Below are 16,692 nucleotides of genomic sequence, written 5' to 3' on the forward strand. Positions count from 1 at the left end.
AAAAAAAACAGAGAATAATCTTTCGTGGCCACCAAACAGAAAGAAGTGATTCTGCCTCTAAGAATAGAAAGCAGAACGGAAAAGAAAAGAAAAGAAATTTTAGAAAGCTCGGGAAAGAAACAGGACGAGAATAAATAAGAAAATCTGAGTGGAGTGTGGAGTTGTACCTGCCAAGTACATGTTCCATTTTGTGCTGTTTATCCGGGAAGTTGCCTTTCGTGCCTCAACCTCATTTCCGAGGCCCTAGATAAATTGCAGAGTTAGCGAAAGACGAAGAACTGGTTCACTGGTGAGCCTCTCTCTCTGCTGGTACTGTTTCTTCTCTTTTCATCTACTTCTTTTTCTTCTCATTTCGATGTTGTTGGCCAACGAATAATCATCCTCTGTGTATCTTGTTCATGGTTTGGTTTTTGTTGTTTTAGGTTTCTTGGATTCTCTTTGAGTTCTTCATTTCTGACACTGTAGAAGTAGAGATGGCGGATAAAACTGAAGTTTTGGAAGCTGTGGTGAAGGAAGCAGTGGATTTGGTACTAGATCTGAACTTTAGGACTCTTGGTTGTTTTGGTTATGATGATTGGAGGTTGTTTTTCGGTTTTTGGATGATATCTTGACGGATTTGGATTTCCTGAGTGCAGGAGAACTTACCACTGGAAGAAGTTTTTCAGAATTTAAGATGTACCGAACAAGGTCTCACCACTGAGGCTGCTCAGGAGAGATTAGCGATTTTTGGACACAACAAGCTTGAAGAGAAGAAGGTTTTGTTCTATGTTTTTACTCTACTTCTAATGCTTCTTCTCTTTCTAAGAATTGTCGGCATTTTCTGACTGTGATTTGAGATTTTACCTTTCTTTCAAGTATTGGTGCTATGATTTTTCTTTCCTTCTCAATTTTATCTTTCTGGTTTTTGTTTTTTCAGGAAAGTAAATTCTTGAAGTTCTTGGGGTTTATGTGGAACCCTTTATCATGGGTTATGGAAGCAGCTGCGATTATGGCCATCGCCCTTGCTAATGGAGGAGTTAGCACTGACATTTTGCTTTGTGTGCTCTTTTTGGTTTGGGGTTTCGAGGGGGTGGGCTTTGATAGTTTACTTAGTGACTCTCTTTATTTTTGTTTCTTTTTCTTTGTTTGTCCCGCAGGGAAAACCTCCAGACTGGCAAGATTTCGTCGGTATCATTACTCTGCTAGTTATCAATTCGACTATAAGTTTTATTGAGGAGAACAATGCTGGTAATGCTGCTGCTGCTCTCATGGCGCGGCTTGCTCCCAAGGCTAAGGTAGTAGATAGAAGCCACATCTTTCGTTCCAAGTAGTTCTGCTCTGATCTATTTTGTCTACACTGTTGGTTATTTGAGGTTTCCAGTTCAAATGGGCTGGAGTACACCTCTTCACTCTAAGTTAGTTGGCTTTCTTGTAATGTAAAATACAGGTCCTCCGAGATGGACGGTGGAGCGAGGAGGATGCTGCTGTTCTTGTCCCTGGCGACGTAGTCAGTATTAAGCTCGGGGATATAATTCCAGCAGATGCTCGGCTCCTTGACGGTGATCCGTTAAAAATTGATCAGGTTCCCAGAAGTAGAACCTTGCTTTCTTGTCCTCGATGTCATTATCAGTTTGATCAAAACAATCTTCCTTACAAATCTCCTCCTGTTGGTTTTGCAGTCTGCCCTGACAGGGGAGTCCCTGCCTGTGACGAAAGGCCCGGGTGATGGTGTTTACTCTGGTTCAACATGCAAGCAGGGAGAGATTGAAGCTGTGGTCATTGCCACTGGTGTGCATACTTTCTTTGGAAAGGCTGCTCACCTCGTGGACTCTACAAACCAAGTTGGCCATTTCCAAAAAGTAAGCAGATGTCTGACTGTGTAGTTCCCACCAATCTGCTATTTGCAGTCTATCACTGGGTTTAGTCTCATCCTTTTATTTATATTTCATAGGTCTTGACTGCAATCGGGAACTTCTGCATTTGTTCAATTGCTGTTGGAATGTTGGTGGAGATTATTGTTATGTATCCCATTCAGCACCGGAAGTATCGTCCAGGAATCGACAATCTACTTGTACTTCTGATAGGAGGGATTCCCATTGCCATGCCTACAGTTCTTTCAGTAACAATGGCAATTGGTTCCCATCGCTTAGCTCAGCAGGTAGGATGGGTAGACATTTGAGGATTTAATTGTCCATAACCCATTGTGGGTTCACTGTCCTGAATAGATGAGATATTCTGTTACTTGATCAATGCAGGGAGCCATCACAAAAAGAATGACAGCTATAGAAGAAATGGCGGGCATGGATGTGCTTTGCAGTGACAAAACTGGAACTTTGACACTGAACAAGCTCAGTGTTGACAAGAATCTTATTGAGGTTGGTTGATGGGTGATGCTTGCTGTGGTGTAGTTCTGACTGATGGTGTACTTTAAATTATTCCCTAATCCATTGTGGTCATGGATGGCACCTAGGCGTGCCAAGGCAATTGCCAGCCCCCTAGGTGGGGGCCAAGGCGAGCACCGCATTTCACATCCAGACCATATTAATAGTTGGTTATATGTTCGATATTTTTATAAGGTAGTAAAGTTTTATTCTACGGCTTATAGTTGTTTTGTAATATGTTCTGTGTTTTTTCTTGTTTTATCATTTTGTAGTTATTTGGTATGACACTTATTTAGTACATTATTTTATAGTTCTTCTATTCCTGTGTTTAGGCACCTTGATACTCAACGGGGTCCGGAGGCCTCGAGCATCAAGGAGTCAATAGTAGCCACTAGCTACATGGGTGATGCCTTGACAATAAATGTCTAAACCTGAATTACATTTACTCAGGTCTTTGCAAAAGGAATTGATGCAGATACTGTTGTTCTGATGGCGGCCCGGGCCTCCAGAATAGAAAACCAGGATGCCATAGATGCTGCAATAGTTGGGATGCTTGCTGACCCTAAGGAGGTGAAATTATTAATCATCTGGATTTTCTTTGAATATCAGGGATAATCAGTTCTGCTTAGCATTTACATCTTTCTACTTTTATCATCAAAAGGCACGTGCTGGCATTCAAGAGGTCCACTTCCTTCCATTTAACCCAACAGATAAGCGGACAGCGTTGACATATATTGACAGTGAAGGTAAAATGCATCGGGTCAGCAAAGGTGCACCGGAACAGGTAAAAACTTTCCTACTGATGAGAATTCCGTCCTAGTTTATTGGTTCTTCATCCCTGTTTATGATATGGTTTCCAGATTCTGAATCTTAGTCATAATAAGTCGGATATTGAGCGGAGAGTGCATTCTGTGATTGATAAGTTCGCTGAGCGTGGATTACGATCACTTGCAGTAGCATACCAGGTGATAATCTTTTCTGTCTATTTCCTATTTCTTATTTGATACGTATTACCTTATTCTGTTTTTCATACTGTATAGTCTATGTGTTTCATTGATGTATAGGAAGTTCCAGAGGGAAGAAAAGAAAGCCTAGGAGGTCCATGGCAGTTCATTGGTCTTATGCCTCTCTTTGACCCTCCTCGACATGATAGCGCAGAGACCATAAGGAGGGCTCTAAACCTTGGAGTAAATGTTAAGATGATCACAGGTGTGTTTTATCCCCCAGCATTTTGACACCTGGAGTGACCATGTAAAAGAGAGTGAAATGATATATCACCTGATTGCATTATCTGGGGAAATTAACGTTCATGGTGCTTTTTAAATCAAGGTTACTAGCTTCATTGAATGGGTGAGTGCTGTTCATAGTTCATACCCGTATTTGGACTCCCCTTGGATATCTCAACCTGGATATGTCAGAAATGCTGAATGGCTCTTTGTTTTTTTTTTAAGCCACACATAGCAAATAGAAAGTTGAATATATGACTTTCAAAAAATTGATGCCTTGTATCGCAAACTCCTATTGTTTAGTACTGAATGATAACACTATTCAGAATAAATGAACTTAATACTTAATAGTGCAGAAAGAATTTGCAGACAAGGTAATTTTTATGTTCCAGAGGTCTTTCCTTCTCTCTTGTGATTGATCTGCTTTTGGAGTTCTGCCAAATATTGGAGCATAGTTTAAAATGTTGACAGCGTTTTGTGGGATTTTACCAATTGTTGTGGTTTACATAGACATAACTCCTAATAGAAGAAAAGGGGTGGCAGGTGGGTGGGGTGGCGTGGGGTTGGGGGGGTGGGGAGACAGTAACGTGAGTAGTTCAGGTGTCACCTAAAATGCATCTCATGAAACTTTCTGTTCTAACAACAAGATTAAGGTGCTTTTCATTACAAATAGTCAAACCATTTGCCTTCTTGGGATCATGCATTGAAGATTTATAATAATGACCCCCTCAAAAATCCTTTTATCTGCACTGATTAGAAATAACTGTTTGTGTCTGTATTGGTCATGATGTGTTAACTTGGAAGTGTTTTGACCTTTGATTCATTTGGACTGTCTCTTTGATTATGGATGACTCTATACATATGATTTTTTGGGGAAAACCCATTCTCTTTCCTGAAAATTTCATACTTGATGTAAATTTTAAAAGTTAAGTATTGTACTTGATAAAGATTGATTAAATAAATTTGAACTTTTTGGGTTGACTAAATAAAGTTGAACTCGAAACGGTTCTTTTTTACATTTTATTGAACAAATTTGTAATATTAAAATATCAGTGAAAGTGAGGGTAAGGATAAACTTTGTGATTTTCTGTGACATTATTAGGCCCAGTCTACAACTAGGCTGAATTGTGGCATTTTTGTCAGTAAACAAAATTTTATTTAAATTTAGGGGGAAGATTTTATAGCTTCATGTATCTGACAGCTTTCGTGAGCCGTCAACATTGTAACCATTCGTTAGGACTCATCAAACCGGTTTGTTGATTTAGAATCTTACTTGGAAGAGAAATCTCCCTTTATTTGTGTAATGTATCTATCAACCCAACTTCATATTTCATTCTCGAGCAACTAGTTTAGATACTGTTTTTTTTAGGCGGCAGAACTTCTCGATCAAATACTCTTCCCCCATTCGTGCATTCCCTATCTTCTTCAACTCTTTCGGCGGCTTGCCACTACACACAGTTCCGTGAGTGCTCAAATGGTGAGTACGGCTTCTGACATTAGGTTCACCTGTGGTCATTATGTCCATCCCTCCCTTTCATCCCATCTCTAATCCTATCTGCACCCTTCCTTCTTCTACTCTTCTGGAGGGCTTGCCACTATTATTTATTTGAATTTACTCCTCCATAACTTCTACTGTACATGAAACATTTTGCCTTAAATTTATGTTAAAATGTATACCTTTTGGGTTGTATCACATTTAAGGACTGTTTGTGATGTTTCACATTTGTCATCAATTGGCACACTTACAAGTCCATGAAAGTAGGGGCATCTTTCCTATCTCATCAGTCAAGTTTCAGTTCAAAATAATAGAGAAGGCGTCTTAAAGTGAGTTTTGAAGTTACAGAAAATTATCGAAATGCCATATGATTTCATTACAGTGAAATGGCATCGTCATAATTTCATGGTACTTTAAACCTACTTGTCTTCCGGGTTCCAGCACTTGTTTCAGGTTGAAATTTGAATATTGATATGGGTTTGGGGTACCTTATCACATGGGCCCACCCATGACCATCAAAGTCTGCCATGTGGCAAGAAAAACATGGCCATGTGACAAATCGGACCTCATTAAGGGTTGTATAATTCCCCCCCCCCCTTCTCGTTTAATTTTTGAGCTTTGTATGGAAACCTTTTGGAAGTTGAGATTTTTTGCCATGGTTTTCTATAGATCTCTTGAGGGTAAAAATTTAAAAAGCTGTCTGAGCTCATTAAAGTATCGGTGGGCACCTAGTTAAACCTGTGATTTCACGGACCAGATGGTTGGACAGCAGTTGGACCGTTGCCCCACAGGCCTGGGCGCTCCATCTCAACTTCCTGAAGGAGGCCTTTGAAAACCATTGAATGATCAACTGACCATCCAATCCAGATGATTGGACCATTGATATCATTCTGACTGGAGGTTTGACAGGCAGACTGCTGCTGCTGTTTAAACCGTATTTCATTTTGTGAAGAATTGAGCTAACTACCACCTGACAGTACAATGACATCTTATCCACTGCTCGTGCTAACATTTTGGTTCATTTGTCAGTGCATGTCATATATCTGATTAATTTTGGAACACATTTGGCTTGACCCGACTGGGACTGCTATGCGCCAGGCTTGTCCCTTTTTACAAACAATGATCTGGTGTCTGCCTAGATATTTTCCTCTCTATACCTTGCCTAGGTTGGTATGGACTTGAACCTTGAGGCTGTCTGATGCCTCGGCCGACAATACTGCTTGAAGCTAATAGCTGACGTCATTGAATAATAACATTATGGCATAACCTGGTCGATTCATATTTGTAAAGCATGTGACTGATGATCATCTGTCCATTGTATGACTGGTCGATTCATATTCGTAATGCATGTGACTGATGATCATCTGTCCATTTCCTTGTGATGCTTGTCCACGTATACTTCCCGTACTTTCAAATTAGTGGATTTTTGATAGTTCTCCACAGGTGGGGAATGCCCCAACTTCAAGTGCGGTTTTGCATATTGGTTGATTTTTTAATTTTTTTGGGGATTCCTATCAGGTGATCAACTAGCAATAGCAAAGGAAACAGGACGACGTTTGGGAATGGGAACCAACATGTACCCCTCATCTGCTTTGCTAGGTCAGAACAAGGACGAGTCAATTGCTGCTTTGCCAGTGGATGAATTGATAGAGAAAGCTGATGGTTTTGCTGGGGTCTTCCCTGGTAATATTTCAATCCGTTCCTGCATTTGGATTATAATACTTTCACTTGGCATGTAAACTTTTAGTTGTTAATTTTGAGTGCCCAAGGCTTATTTATTTGCATGTCCTTGCTTTGTTTGACCTCATGATTTATGTTTTTTTAGAGCATAAATATGAGATTGTAAAACGCTTACAAGCGAGGAAACATATATGTGGAATGACTGGTGATGGAGTCAATGATGCTCCTGCTCTTAAGAAGGCTGACATTGGGATAGCAGTTGCTGATGCAACTGATGCCGCTCGTAGTGCTTCTGACATTGTACTGACAGAACCTGGTCTTAGTGTTATCATCAGTGCGGTATTGACTAGTAGAGCAATCTTCCAGAGAATGAAAAATTACACGGTAAATTTCTGCTATAGCCATGCCCAACATGATTTCGCCTGCTTGACTCTTTTTTCTCCTTTGTCATCTTGATTATAACAATTCTCTCAATAAAAAGAGATTAGCTCTGGCTTAATATAAGGGTTGTTCTTAATTGATGTGGTTTTTTCCTTTATCTTTCTGCAGATTTATGCTGTTTCTATCACGATACGTATTGTGGTAAGTTTATCGCAGTTGTTTAAGATTCATTTGATTGGATTTTTAGACATTCTATTCCTGCATGTCTGGTGTAAAGGTTTGTGAGCTGACCAGTTGGCTGGGCTTTTCTGGAATTTGATCCCTCCCCCAACCCAATAGCTTGGTTTCATGCTGCTGGCACTCATATGGCAATTTGACTTCCCACCTTTCATGGTGCTCATCATTGCGATTCTCAATGACGGTTAGTTTGTCATCCCCAGTATCCTTCCTCCACAAGGCATCATTGTGATGTTTACATTCTACAAAATTTCATTGCAAGAAGCTTCTTCTTGTACCAGCGGGTGTGTGTATTTTTTGGTCTCTGTCTATTTTGTTATTTGCATGCTAACTTCTTGCTTTTTATGATTGATCAGGTACCATAATGACAATTTCTAAGGATAGGGTAAAGCCTTCTCCTCTGCCAGACAGCTGGAAGTTGGCTGAAATATTTGCAACAGGCATAGTTCTTGGTAGTTACTTGGCAATGATGACAGTAATTTTCTTTTGGGCTGCATACAAGACTGATTTCTTCCCGGTATGATGACTTCTCCGTAGATAACATAAAATCTGTTATGTTGAGCTATTAAATATAAGGCAGACTTTGATTTTCTAGATAATGGATGAAATTTATTACTGCACCTCCTAGAGGCTTCTCCCCCCCCCCTTTGTTTGATGGATATGTTGGAAAACTTGATGGTAACTTCTTCCCTTTGGACAGAAAGTGATGCTGTAAAGCCTAGGTGGCGTTGCATCATACAATGTTGTTTATAGGTAGGATTAGAGTGGCTTGAATTTATAAAAATTTTATACAACAACTACTCAAGCCTTATCCCAACTAAAAGGGGTCGTCTGCACTCTACAGAGATTCTTCCCCTCCAAAAGAAAAAAAAACAGTAAAGAATACTAAAAGCTGCCATGATCCCATCCATATGCATCCAGAAATATCATAAACATTGTAGTAAGCTAATACCACCAACCTTGACAAAATATTATAAAGGTTTAGTAATGCGGGATGATGATATAAGCTGATAGAATACAACCCAGAAAGCAAGAATCCTAGAGAAGGAACTACACATCTAGTCCGGTTAACCCCAATAGGATCTAGGCAATACTTTTGATGTGGCATAGCTGCTATTCTCGTGACTGCACCTACCAAGGTTGGGAATGAAAATCGGCTTTCTTCAAAGATGCCTACCAAGAAACTTTCAACTTAATCCATCTAGGCTCAGTATGCATGTATACCCCCATTGATTGGAAACATGCCTATTTTCTTCAGAAGCACCTACCAGGTAGCCTTCATCATAATCCAACTAGGCTAAATTTGTATGTATACCCCCGTGGGCAGAGATTTGTTATAGAGAATATCATTGCCAGATTGCAAATGTTCCCCTTTTCTTTAGGCTAAAAATCTGTTATTTATTTATGTTTATCTTTGTTGTTCTACTGCCATATTAGTTTACTGCAAGCAGTTTATGAGGATCTACCTAATAACACATTTATCATGGCGTCTAGGTGAGGCCTGGACACAAGGCGCTCGCCTAGGCCACACCTTGACAACTATTCCTATAACTTGTCTTTCTTTTTTTGTAAAATTTTCTAGAGAACATTTGGGGTTTCTAGTCTTCAGCAAAGTGCTCGAGATGATTTCAGAAAACTTGCCTCAGCCATATATCTTCAAGTGAGCACCATCAGTCAGGCCCTCATATTTGTTACACGAGCTCGGAGTTGGTCTTTTGTGGAGCGCCCAGGGTTATTGCTTGTAGTGGCTTTCGTGGTTGCCCAACTGGTTGGCAATCTTCCCTCCCTTTCTTTGCAAGCTCCTCATTACCTTCATCATGGTGAGTAAAAATGAAAGAAAAGCTAAACCTTCACTTGTTTTTTGACAGATAGCTACACTTATTGCAGTCTATGCAAACTGGGGGTTTGCAGCAATTGAGGGAATCGGATGGGGTTGGGCTGGTGTGGTTTGGCTTTATAATATTATCTTCTACTTCCCTCTTGATTTCATTAAGTTTGTCATCCGATATGCTCTGAGTGGAAGAGCTTGGGATCTTGTTATTGAGCAGAGGGTATGAATCCTGTTTCCTGTTCCTTGTTAGCATTTAACCTGCCAGGATTTCTTCTTAATGTTTTGTAGTGGATTCCTCTTTGCAGATTGCCTTTACAAGGCAAAAAGATTTCGGGAAGGAAGCTCGTGAACTAAAGTGGGCACACGCTCAGAGGACTCTTCACGGTTTGCACCCACCTGAGACCAAGATGTTCAATGACCGCTCCAGTTTCACAGATCTTAATCAGATAGCTGAAGAAGCCAGAAGGAGAGCTGAAATTGCAAGGTATCAAACTGATTATTTGCATTGTTAAAGAAATGGAAAAGAAGAGGCAGCCGGGGAGAATAAGAAAAATGAAAATAAACTTTTTATCTTTTCCAAGGCATGAGAATCAGAAGCACCAACTATTTAGTTGGGATTGTCATTTTGTCTTAGAATGTTTTTAAGTCGTTACATTGGCTGGCTAATATGGCAATGCATGTTAATTATGTGATTGCCCACCGATGTTAATATGGCTCTTGGGGTTGATATTTCAACTACTCTCATTTCTTCTTTCCGCCCCGGGGGTTGGGGGGGTGTTGAGTATGAAGTGATGTGAGTCATCATTCCTCATGCCTTAGTAGCGTCACTTTTTTTTGGGGAGGGGGGGGTGGTTTGGTCTTAGAAAAGCATTCAAGGTTCTAAATCAAAATAGAATCGGGTCGGACTGACTTGGCCAGACACGGTCTAACTTGATGTGCTATGAATCGGGTTTATTGGAATTGGCGTTTGTTAATTCTGAGGCATATCAGCCGATTCCACCAATTTCGGTCCGCTTTTTAAACATGATAGTATTGGTACTCTTTCACAATTGGAAGGAAAGACTGAAAAGGGGGGTGGGGGTTAAAGAGAACGTGATAACTAAAGATCATTAATGTAGTTGGGGTGCTCCTACTGGTGTACACTGATTGGTACAGCAATTTATAATATCTAACGTATCTTTGTAGACATTGAATCACTTGAGCTTTTGTAGACTCGATGTCTCTGATCTTAACATGGCATGAATGCAGGTTGCGAGAACTCCACACATTGAAAGGACACGTTGAATCAGTGGTGAGATTGAAGGGGCTAGACATTGACACAATCCAGCAAGCATACACCGTGTAACAGCAGCCCATCTGTCTGATTCGGTATGATATAATTATCCTTATTATGGGTGCTGGGTGCATGCGAAGTTTTTCTTACAGTTGTGCATATGCACTGCCCCTCTTATTTCAACACCCCCAGTGCCCTGTACCCCCTTTTCTGTAATCTGTTTCAACTTTTCTTTGTTCATATAGCTTTATATCCCACCCCAGAAAAAGAATGTGCCGGAGGAGGGGGATGTGGATCGGAATTGTACGTCTATACCCTATAGTGAGATTTTTTCTTTGCTGCTCTAGGTTTATCTCTCAAACTTTCATGTGAATGTGGTGTGAGCCAGCTCATTGGGCGTAATGTGTTTTGGGGATTTTAGGATAATGTTTTCTTTGTGTTCCCTGAAACTAATGTGAACAATGCTGTCCACTTTTTTTTTGTTTTCAAGTCAAGCCCCAAGGAGGGTTGAACTCGTCACCTCTTAATTCTGTGGTGTTTGTCTTTGCCAACTGAGCAACACCCCTTGGGGTTATTGTCGTCCACTTAAAATAATCCTCAAACTACCACCAGGTAGCAGGATGATTTCTGTTGAATCAGATTGATTTGCTCGCTATGTAGGCATTAAATGCTTCTGATCTCTCAAATCTGACTTGTTATTGGTATTAGAAGCTCCCAGGTCGGGTCACAATGGCTCAGATGAGGCTGGCTTGGCTGCATTGATGGTAGCTAAGAGAACCTTTCCTGTTATATTGATTCTTGCGGAGAAAGTAATTCGGTTGCCGGCTGAGTAAGGTGGCCAGTTTTCTTAGCGAATGGTGGGTTGTGCCGTTGTGGACTGGATAAGATGCATGGGTGAGTGCTGATTGTCTGGCTCGACACCCATCTGGTTGTAATAAGATGTCAATCTGTATCTGGAACAGCAGGTTTTGTGAGGGATCGTGCGTTTTGCTTTTTTGCTTTTGCTGAAGTTATGTGGAAAATCTCATGGAATTGTACTTGGAGTTCTAACAGATAAATAGTCACTCATATGGGTGTTTAGTGCTTTTCACTATTTACAGTGAAAGTTGAATGATTCTTATTCAATCTTGGTATGATTCAATTTATGCGATTGTGGGGTTAGTCTGGATTATAGACCCATGGGACTAGTCAATACCCATCGTTAAAAGAAAAAAAAAGAAAGTAAAATTATGCTTCTATGAGAAGGAACCCCATGCATCAACTCCATAATGAGGTCTCTGATTTTGGTTCTCCATAAAGTATGCTAGTGTCATACCTTCGTCGTTGCTCCTGACTTATGGGGGCCATCGCACGGGAGTTTTCGGGTCAAAGATCTGAAAAAAAAAAAAAAGTCATGATCTCTTCGCATAATTTTGTGTTACTAGAGCTGTTGATAGACATTTTCTGATCTCGAAGGTCAGTGATTTCGGTTGTCTATAAGTTGTGTGCCTCCTTGTAGTGTTCATGTTATTATGAAGTGCCCTTTATGTACTTCACCATTTCATGGTCTATGGTTCTGTCGTTTATCAATCCCTCTAAAATTGCGGCTGCTTTTCGTCAAGAGAATGGAGACTTGGATCTTCTACTTCTAGGGCTCCTTTTGAGATGGTGGAAATTCATGTAAAAATCATGTTGGGTTTATTGATTTTTATTTAGACCGGTTTAGTGGATTGGTTCAATAGTTTAGATAGACTAATGAAAAAAGAAAATAAGTGAAGTATTTATCAAAGAAGAAGTTAGTTGTTGAAGCAAGGTGGAGTGTGATCAACAAAGAAAAGTTGAAGTCATATAATGTTTTTAAAGAGACACTTTGTCAAGTGTGTAGTTGATGTTTCTTCTAAAAGAAGAAAGGAAGAGATATAATGAATAGGTTTTCTCTACAACAAAGAGAGAAAACAAGTATGAGTCTACAAAATGGGTGTTTAGAGAGTTTGAGGATGATAGAGGAAGAGGGAAGGTCAGTGAGTGAACAAGTGAGAAAATGGAAGAGAGAGGTGTACAAGGGACTTAGGATTGGGGGACAAATTGCAAGCTTGTAAGCTTTCTCTTTTCTTGTTTTTGGTGGAAAATTGATCTCACTTCGTGGATATAAGCGGTTTTATTGAACCGGGTAAATCTCTTGTCCCTTGATTTTTTTTTTTTTTTTTTTTTTTTTTTGTTGATTTTCAAATTCATGAGTTACTCAAATCAGAAGTAGAAAGTTCCTTCGAATCCCAACAAATTGAATATTCACCCCAAGTTCAAGATTTTCTTTTGGATGTTTATGCCTAATTGCCTCCCTTTCACATATTGTATGTCCAAGTGGTTCAATCTTGAGGTTGATTGTGCTTTCTATAACCATAGTAATGACACCTTATCTTTGAAGGAATAATAGCTATCTCATCATGGTTTAAAGTATCTCCGATACCGATACAATACTCTTCGATACGTATCTTAAATTTATCCAATCGATACGATACACACCGATACGATACATGTAATTTTTAAAATCTTTTCGTATCGATATATATCCTACGATACATACCGATATGCACCAATACACTATCGATACATACTGATACTCTATGGAAAATATAAAATCGAGGTGAAATATATATTTCGGTATGTATCGGTGAGTATTTGTATGTATTGATCGGTACGTATCGATGAGTATCAGTACGTATCGGTGAGTATCGATATGTATCGATTAGTACATATCGATGAGTATTGGTACGTATCGGCGAGTACCGATACAATGCGCTATGGTTATATAATGGCCAAGATGGGTATTTTTTCAGAAAACACGATTTTTTGAGAGGTTTTTGTTCCAAAGTTGCTACCAGTCATATTTCTCTCTAATTAAAGTGAAAATCAAGGTTGGGAATAAGGATTTTACATTTATGGGACAACTACAAACCTTGAATTCTTAGTGCGATACCCTCAATTTAGTGTTTATGCATAATACATGTTATCAATAGCTTTTTTCAACAAATTTTTTGTGCAAAAGTGTTTAACAAGGTGTTTCATATCCATTTATGTGCGTATCTTTAATGTATCTTACCGTATCTCCGATACGATACGATACCCTCCGATACGTATCTTAATTTTGGTCGACCGATACGGTGACCGATACCGATACTTTAATCCTTGTATCTCATTATATTTTCTTTGGTATCATAGGACTCAAATTATTCATAGAAAATTTAAACATGACCTTTCTTGGTTTTACATGATATATCTCGTTGGATTTCTAATCTTAAATTGTCTCCAATGTCAACTGTTGATTTTGTTATGGGTTAAACATTTAAGCCATGCCTTTGATGGATCATTTTGTTATATATATTTTGGGTGAATAATCATATTTTTTTATATTGTTTGCAAAAAACCCTTTAATCCCCTTACTAACGAGGCTAGTTGGGCTTCTTCTATAATGGTTCAACGTCATTTTTATCTTGTTGGCCTACATTATGGTATGATTGGGAGTGAGATTGAAGCAAAGACCAATGGCCTTCATCAAGGAATCACTGTAGCAGTATAGATGGGATGCCAATCCATAAAGGCTTGGTTTCTCAATGTGGTGGACAATTTTATTCCTCTATTAATTTATTGATTTTTTTTTTCATGAGAAAAAGCAAAGGATGGTCCTTTTAATTTAATAATCAGGAGAAGGAATCATACGATGCCAGAGTGCAGTTTTGCACCAATAAAATTAGGACATTTATCGAGAAGAGAGTGGATGGAGTCGATGGGTGAGATGTGAGAGGGCATGCGCAGAATTATGTACACTAACGTTGCCATGTGCTTCAACATAAGCTTTCAGATCCTCTTATCCTTAATTCCCACCCTAACCAGAGGAAACAAGGTTTCATGGTTGGAATTTCATAATTCCTTGAGACCATCTCTTGTCTTCTTCGCATTGAGAATTTCAGGTGGCTTGGTTTGGTGTCGGGGTTTAAAAATCCAGAATCAAATCCAATCCCAGATTCATTAGATATGTTCTTGAGATTTTGATGTTTCGATCATCCGAGAGGTCAGGGGGAGGTATATGGGTCAGGCAGGGCCAACTTAACCAACCAATCACTCACTTCTCTCAGATGCTGTCTTGGAGGGTTAATGATGAGGTCTTCTTCTAAAAAGAGAGTTGTAGATTCATAAGATCATGATAGAGTTTCATCGAGAAGTTGATCGTTGAAATAATAATTGATACGAAAAACACAAGCTGTCAATTTTTTTTTTCCAAACCAGAATCCTTAGAAAGAGACCTATGACTATAAGCTTATATGGCTACTTGTCCCTATTTTTCCAAACCAGAATCACAATAGGGGTATTGGTTACTGTGTGGTTAGAAAGAGAAATATCATTGGGAATACAACAACTTATTGGACCAGAATATGTCAATTCCTCGGGAATTCTTCAAACCCTAGCAGATGGAACCAAATTATTCCCCTCTAGCAAACCTTCCAGCTAGAGGGGATACTCGTCTATTCAATTTTTTGACCATCCATGTAGCCCACTAGTAGAGCAGCCATAGAAATTATTTTTTTATTTTATTTTTATTTTTTTAAGAAGAAGTAAGCCCAAAAGTACAGTAGATGAGAAGTCAAATTAAAGGAAACGTGAAGCTCTAATTTTGAGCAAAGAGACCTCCAGAATCCAGATCCCTATTATGAAAGTTAAGAAACTAAACAAAAAAGTAGCAATTCTACTACCCATGAAACGATTTAGAGCTTTATTCTAAGCCTGATACATTTAAGGAAATCCAAACCCTTTTCAGAAAATGAGAAAGATGATCATATGGTGGAGGTGAGAGCAGTAGGGAGATGCTTGAGGATCTTCTTCTCGAGTTCATCCTTTTTGGCACCAACAACCTTGTCCACTTCCTTCCCTTCTTTAATCAGAATGAAGGTTGGCATCGCCTGAACTGCAAATTCCTGTGCCACATCCTGTGTACATAGAAGCCATAATAGAATATTTCAGGAATTGAATTCAATTAACTTGAAACTTAATTTGAGTTGTTCTATAGGGTAAGATTGGATTCGATACGATACCACCAACTCATCAACATCGATCTTGACGAACTCGACGTCTGTGTATTTGTTGGCCATGTCAACGACGGCTGGTTCGATTAATTTGCAGGGGCCACACCACGATGCCGAGAAATCGATCACCAGCTTCACAATCAATGATAAATTTCAGTAACAAACATCGACAGAAATCATCATTTCACAATATTAAACAAGCCCAGTTGGGGAAAAATTTAATCTTGATTGAGGAAATTGGTAAACGAAATATCCTAACCCTAATCGAGAGAGAAAAGGAAATGGTTGGATAATCGAGGGTTTACCAGTTTAGATGAAGCAGTGAAGGCATCAAAGTGAGCCTTCCATCGAGCTGCGGAGTGGAATGAGATAACGCGAGACGGCTGCGATGAGCCATCGTCGGTAGGAGGGTTGTGCCGCATTGAGAAATTCGCTCCCATCTCTGTTCGAATTTCGATTTGCAGGAGAAACAAGAACCACACTGAAGATTGAATTGATGGGTTGATGGGTTGATGGGTAGATTATCACCTTAGCTCAGTTGCCCTTTTAAGGATTAGAAATTGATGACAGAGGAGGAGGAAGAAGAAGAAGAAATGTTTCCCCCTATTCCTTCTTCTTGCCTTGACGACGGAAGCGTGTTCCTCCAACCCTTCACGGGTCACGACCCAAGAAAGTCAAATTATTTGATCTCTGACTCCTCTCTCTCGACTATTTCGCAGGGCATACCAGTTGCCTTCGTACCGTTTTATACAGGCTAATCCCAGCATCAGTGAGCAACTGATCATTAAAAGGAAGAAGGAATAATCTATTGATGGTTCCATTCACCAATCCAGAACTCCAAAGATCGGATTCCTCACTCCTACCCCACGTCTCTTCACGCGTCATCGCCACTATTAAATAAGTTTCAAAAATTTGAAGCGAAAGAGAAAGAAATTAAAAAGGATTTTTTTTTTTCTTTTTCTCTTTTTCTCTTTTTCTGCCCACCAAGCATGAATCAATCAATCAATATAGGGGCCGTCGACCTCAGGACAAGCATGAATCAATCAATCAATATAGGGGCCGTCGACCTCAGGACATCATCAGATAAAGATGTTGTCGGCCGCATGTTCAATTCATTCATTCATTGGTCATGACCCTATTTCACCGCCATCA

At 39.6% G+C, this 16,692-nt stretch overlaps 2 protein-coding genes across 6 annotated transcripts; one reads left to right on the forward strand and one right to left on the reverse strand.

The window, feature by feature from the left end:
- Nucleotides 1-133: 133 nt before the first annotated feature.
- On the forward strand, nt 134-11,608 carry LOC122062861 (ATPase 4, plasma membrane-type). Of its 5 annotated transcripts, none has more exons than XM_042626523.1 (23): nt 134-289; nt 423-527; nt 636-755; nt 917-1,015; nt 1,137-1,274; nt 1,427-1,561; nt 1,659-1,838; nt 1,931-2,137; nt 2,235-2,354; nt 2,811-2,930; nt 3,022-3,144; nt 3,221-3,325; nt 3,425-3,569; nt 6,600-6,764; nt 6,907-7,145; nt 7,311-7,343; nt 7,482-7,563; nt 7,736-7,896; nt 8,962-9,147; nt 9,248-9,430; nt 9,516-9,694; nt 10,459-10,578; nt 11,192-11,608. In XM_042626523.1, the coding sequence occupies exons 2-22, from the start codon at nt 474-476 to the stop codon at nt 10,553-10,555; spliced, it is 2,871 nt and encodes a 956-aa protein (XP_042482457.1). In that variant the 5' UTR covers nt 134-289; nt 423-473; the 3' UTR covers nt 10,556-10,578; nt 11,192-11,608. The 5 variants fall into 5 exon arrangements, with proteins under 5 accessions (XP_042482457.1, XP_042482458.1, XP_042482456.1 ...); XM_042626524.1 differs by having other exon boundaries at nt 151-309; nt 11,195-11,608; XM_042626522.1 differs by having other exon boundaries at nt 152-309.
- Nucleotides 11,609-15,106: 3,498 nt separating this feature from the next.
- Nucleotides 15,107-16,393, reverse strand: LOC122062859 (thioredoxin H2-like). The gene is made up of 3 exons (XM_042626521.1): nt 15,846-16,393; nt 15,550-15,672; nt 15,107-15,444 (listed from the first exon to the last, which is right to left on the reverse strand). The coding sequence occupies exons 1-3, from the start codon at nt 15,978-15,980 to the stop codon at nt 15,292-15,294; spliced, it is 411 nt and encodes a 136-aa protein (XP_042482455.1). The 5' UTR covers nt 15,981-16,393; the 3' UTR covers nt 15,107-15,291.
- Nucleotides 16,394-16,692: the final 299 nt, after the last annotated feature.

Source organism: Macadamia integrifolia, unplaced genomic scaffold (genome assembly GCF_013358625.1).
Source record: "Macadamia integrifolia cultivar HAES 741 unplaced genomic scaffold, SCU_Mint_v3 scaffold1130, whole genome shotgun sequence".
NCBI lineage: Eukaryota > Viridiplantae > Streptophyta > Magnoliopsida > Proteales > Proteaceae > Macadamia > Macadamia integrifolia.